Source organism: Elephantulus edwardii, unplaced genomic scaffold (genome assembly GCF_000299155.1).
Source record: "Elephantulus edwardii isolate Elephantulus edwardi_28Jun2011 unplaced genomic scaffold, EleEdw1.0 scaffold00001, whole genome shotgun sequence".
Classification (NCBI taxonomy): domain Eukaryota; kingdom Metazoa; phylum Chordata; class Mammalia; order Macroscelidea; family Macroscelididae; genus Elephantulus; species Elephantulus edwardii.
Window position 1 is genome coordinate 48,967,341 of NW_006399751.1, and position 5,167 is coordinate 48,972,507.

The 5,167-nt window shown below is 34.8% G+C and overlaps 1 protein-coding gene across 1 annotated transcript in view; it reads right to left on the reverse strand.

Annotated features, from left to right (window-relative positions):
• Positions 1–5,167, reverse strand: part of UBR3 (ubiquitin protein ligase E3 component n-recognin 3 (putative)) — a 272,765-nt gene that overhangs the window by 29,084 nt on the left and 238,514 nt on the right. The window contains exon 33 of the mRNA XM_006878857.1: positions 4,080–4,204. Coding sequence (XP_006878919.1) covers positions 4,080–4,204 — 125 coding nt within the window. The remainder of the gene's footprint in view (positions 1–4,079; positions 4,205–5,167) is intronic.

Consider the following 5,167-nt stretch of genomic DNA (forward strand, 5'->3'; position numbering starts at 1 on the left):
TATGAGATGGATTGATTCGGTGACTGGGGTAATCAGGATGGGTGTGTCAGAGGCGGTGCGGTTGGTGCAGGATAGAGCAGGGTTTAGGGCTGTTGTGCATAGGGTCACTATGAGTCGGAAACGACTCGACAGCACATAACAACAACAACAACAACAAGACAAATGCATAAAACCCTTACTGTAGAATGAGTATGAGGATCCAAGGAGGTGGGAAGAGTGGAAGCAGAGGGGTGAGGATAGGCGGGAGGGAGGTGTTAATCATAGGGTTACACAATTTGTTGGGAGGGGCGAAGGATACGGAAGGATCTTGTGTGAAAAACAATGTATTCAAACTTTGTAAATAAATCAGTATAAAAAAAAAAGTAAAGCAAATAACTGTTCCTGTTACATCATGTGACCATGCCTATTCTTGGTGCAATAAGCCAACAAGATGCTCTTCTAGCAAATATGATAATATATACTTTAACAAGAATCAAGATCTCACTGAATATAAGAATTTACATACTACATGTAAAAATGGGTTTGATCAAAATTGCTCTTAAGTAGATAGTGGTAACTTAGCTTAAAATACTGAAACTATGAACGGAAAAATACCATAGATTTGCTACTTATTAATCAGAGAGAGGGGCATATGTGTTCAATAAACAATCAAGAGTTTGAGAAGATATGTCAGGCAGAATGTTTTGATATGGATTACAATGGTTCTTAAACATTTTGGAATAGATCCCTTAGTTATATGCTGATGGTTATAGTCCAGCTCTGTAGCAAACAAAATAAGTGTCTCCAGAGATTGTAAATCAAGAAATCCTCGCAGAAAAACTCTTCTAGCAGAAATATCATTCACCAAAAAAAGCACACTTTGCTACAATGATTTTCCAATGGTACTAAACCTCACTGTCAAATTAATTTTTAAAAGAATAATTTTTAAAATATACAGATTATACCTGGCAAAAAACATCATCATTATTACCAGACCTAGGAATAAGGAATTATAGAGCTGAAACAAATGCATGAAAGCTAATGAAAAAATGAAAGATAAAAAGCAATGGAGAAAGTGTGTGGGGAAAAAAGATAGAGGAACAAACAAAATTAAAATAAATGAATAATTTAAAAATCTACTCAAGTTACAGTAATATATTTCTTCATAATATTGTTGTTAGATGCTGTCAAATCTAATATGACTCATATTCAGATACTGTATATCTGAACTCCATCCTATACTGTGCCATTCTCACACTTCCTGGCATATCTGAGCTCACTGCAGTAGTCACTGTGTCAATCCACTTTGTTAAGGGTCTTTCTTTCCTGAGCTAACCCTACACCTTGCCAAACATCATGTCCCTCTCCAAAGAACAACCCCTCCTAGCAACCTACCCAAAGAATGTGAGGTAAAGCCTTATCTTTGCCTCCAAAGAGCACTCTGGCTACATCCTCTCCAAGACATATTTGTTCTTTTGGCAGTCTATGTTCAGTGCACTTCTCCAACACCCAACTCAAAGACATCAATTCTTCCACTGTCATCCCTATCCACTGTGCAGCTCTCAGATGTATAGCAAGTGACCTCAAAGGCCACGGCCTGAATCAAACATACCTTACTCCGAAAACTGACATCATATTTCTCAATTATTTGAAGAGATTCCTAACTGCAGACTTTCTCAGCACAATATGTCTCCTTATTTCCTGACTGCTGGTACCTAGGGTGTTAGCTGAGGATCCAAATAAGATGAAGGTGTTTGATAATTTCAATATTTTTTTCTATCTATCATGGTGTTGCCTTTGGTCCAGTGCTAAGAATCTTTGTTTTCTTGACAGTGAGGTACAATCCATATTCCTTGATTTTCTGCAACAAGTGCTTCAAGTCCTCCTCACTTTCAACAAGCAAGGTTCTGCATAATACACCTAATTGATTAGTCTCTTTCAGATCCTGATGGCACATTCCTCTTCATAGAGTCCAGCTCTTGAATAATTTCCTCAGCATACAGATTAAAGATATGGAGAGAGAGTATAACCCTGACACATTCCCTTTTCAATTTAAAACCATGGAAAGTTCCCTTGCTCTGTTTGCACAACAGCCTCCAAGTTGACTTAGAGGTTTCACATGAGCACAATTAAGTGACTGGGACTCTCATTCTTCTCAATGTTAGCTGCAACGTGTTATGATCTACAGTGTCAAATACCTTTGCAAAGCACAAATAAACATTCTTCTGATATTCTCTACTTTCAGCCAGGATCCATCTGACATCAGCAATGATATCCCTAGTACAAGGGCCTCTTCTAAATCCTGCTTGAACTTCTAGCAGTTCTCTATGTACTGTTTTAGCTGTTTTTTTAGTGCTCTTCAGCAGTATTTTTGCTTGCATGTGATATTAATGGTACTGTTAATAGTTTCGACATTCTACTCAATCACCTTTCTTGGGAATGAGAACAAATACGGACCTCTTCCAATCTGTTGTCAGACAGCTGTTCTTTAAATTTCCTGGCATAGGAGTAATTGTTTCATCATATAGTTGTGCATCCAAGGCTGTATCTGTTACTTGTTTCATCATATAGTTATTGCTATTATTGATAATCTACAATGCATCTACATGTTTAGATCTACTATATTGTTGTGATTAATAATGTATGATAAACTGCAGAGTATCACTATTTTTTCTTTTCATGCTATAATTTATTCGGCTACAAACTAATTTAAAATGATATCTGAAAAAAACTATATTTTGACAGATTCTGTCTCATATTAAGTATTTTCTTTTTAACATAATTAGACATTTATTAATTTTAGAAAGAACTGTCAATTATCCAACTATTTCATGTTCCTTCCGTTATACATTTATAATGACCTAATTTTCTGTCATGTAAGATCTTATTTTAGCAAACCATCAAATGAAAAGATGTATTAGCAATTTATATCAGCAATATTTTTAAACTTGTACTTCTTATGATTAGATGACTTAATAAGAAAATACACTTAAACAATGGCACAACACAGAAACAATGTATTTTATATGAATATTCATATTCCAAATATGACATTAGAGTGCTTTAGAAAAAAAATAATATAACTACAGAAAGTAAAATCACTTAAGAATCAACTAGGAAAAAGGAAGGAAAATTGCTTAAGGAAACGAGAAATTCATGAGAATTTAAGATAATAGATTTTTACAGAAATATAAAGGATCATAAGGATCAAAGGATCATATGATCAAAAGGATCATAAGAAACATATAGACTCATAAGGATCAAACCTCTCCCAACCAAAAAAAAAATGGCATTTCTAGTCACAGGCACTTGGTCTAATACATGGGTTTAAAGGCCAATTAATCAGTAATCGTAATTAAAACATATTGAACCATTTAAATTTTTGTAATTTTTATTATATCTTGATAGTGAACTGGTGATAAGGATATACTGAAAATAGTACACATATTTGTAATTGGTTTTTGCTTCTTTGACACACAGATGCCATTCATTTTCATAAACTCTGTTTAACGACATTTAAAATTCTTTAAGACTGTGAGCCAATCACACGACAGCCATTAGCTTTCCTAAAATGAACCCTGAAGGAATTTTTAAAACATTTACCACACAGCCTGGTTCTTTGGTTCTATAGTATCCAGTTTGTTCTCAAACAACTGAACATACATTTAATGGATTTTGCACACTTTAAAGAGGCATGATTAAGAAAAGATAAGAATATATAAATTTAGAAGTAATGAGTCAAAAGGCATCTTAGACTAAATGTGGAAACAGAGACAAGGAGAAGAAGAAAGGATGATAGCTAACAGCAGACATCTTATAATCTGCTCACTGTGTTGGCACAATTAACATAAATGTATATTCTTAAGGCTTGAAGTAAATGCAAGTAGCTTTGCACATGTGAAGAGTAAAGTGAGAGGTTTTGAGACAGAAGCAGAAGTTCTCACATATTTTTAACTTTTTAGCCTAAAGGTATTACATTTCCACTTAATATACTATCAACAACTAATTTGTCTTTTAAACATTTAATCTTATTTACTTCTCTCCCTAACATAAATGAGCTCACTATCCCACAAAATGGCAAACTCAGACAAGGGACTGACCTTTTTGAGAGTTCCCATGTGTTTCCAGGCTGACCTGTCTTCCTCATTACATTTAACTGAAAGTGCCGCAAGAGCCTGTGTGTAGAGTAGTGTAAAAAGCACCTTAACAATGCAGGTAAAGTGGTCTAAAGAGAAAGAAAGCATCATTATTTCTTCAGCACCTAGATACTTTGTACATAATGTCATAATTTTTTCTTTACACAAAGGACTCCTGGTGGATTAATGCATATCCTGTCAGGATGCTACTCAGTGAAAGATCAGCAGTTTGAATGTACTCTGGTGGTCCACTGGTAAGAAGCTGCACTGCAATCCTGAAGGCATGCAGTTCAAATCCACAAACTGTTCTGAGGGAGAAGGATGGATAGACAATCTCCTCCCATGTGATTTACTGCCTCTGAAAATCCACCAGAGGGTCAGCTATGGGTCTGTTTTTGACTCAATGGCTCACCACCACCACAACAACTTGGAGAAAAAGATGGGCAGGTCTCCTCCTATAAATACTAAGAGTCTTGGATACCTCATGGATGGTTGCTATGAGCTGAAAATGTCTCAATAGCAATAGATTTGTTTTTTTGTTAACTTACACATACAATTGATTGGCTTTTGTTCAACACTGAAGTAGTTAGGAAATAAAAGGAAATTATAAAGTAAAAATCATATAATTTTTAGTGACATTTATAAATTATAAGCTACATTTATATTTACTAAGAAGGCCTGGTGGTATGGTGTTAATGTGTCAGGTTATTAACAGAAACAGTTAGTGGTTTGAATCTGCCAGACCATCTGAGGAAGATAAATGCACAGTCAACTTGTACAAAGATTAACAACCACAGAAACCTGATGGAAGGTTGCAATAAGTCGGAATTGACTTAATGGGAGTAGATTGTATTTGCTATCCCAAAGATTTTGAATTATAAAAGTAAAGTTCTTCTACTCATCCACAGCATAGGTAAACAGATATAAAGTAAATGCTTTGGGCATAGCAGAAAATGTGGTTCATCTTAAAGGATCACAGTGTTGATGCCTCTTTTTTCTAATATTTTAATTTATTTATTTTTCATTTCAATGAACATCTATAGAGATTTTGG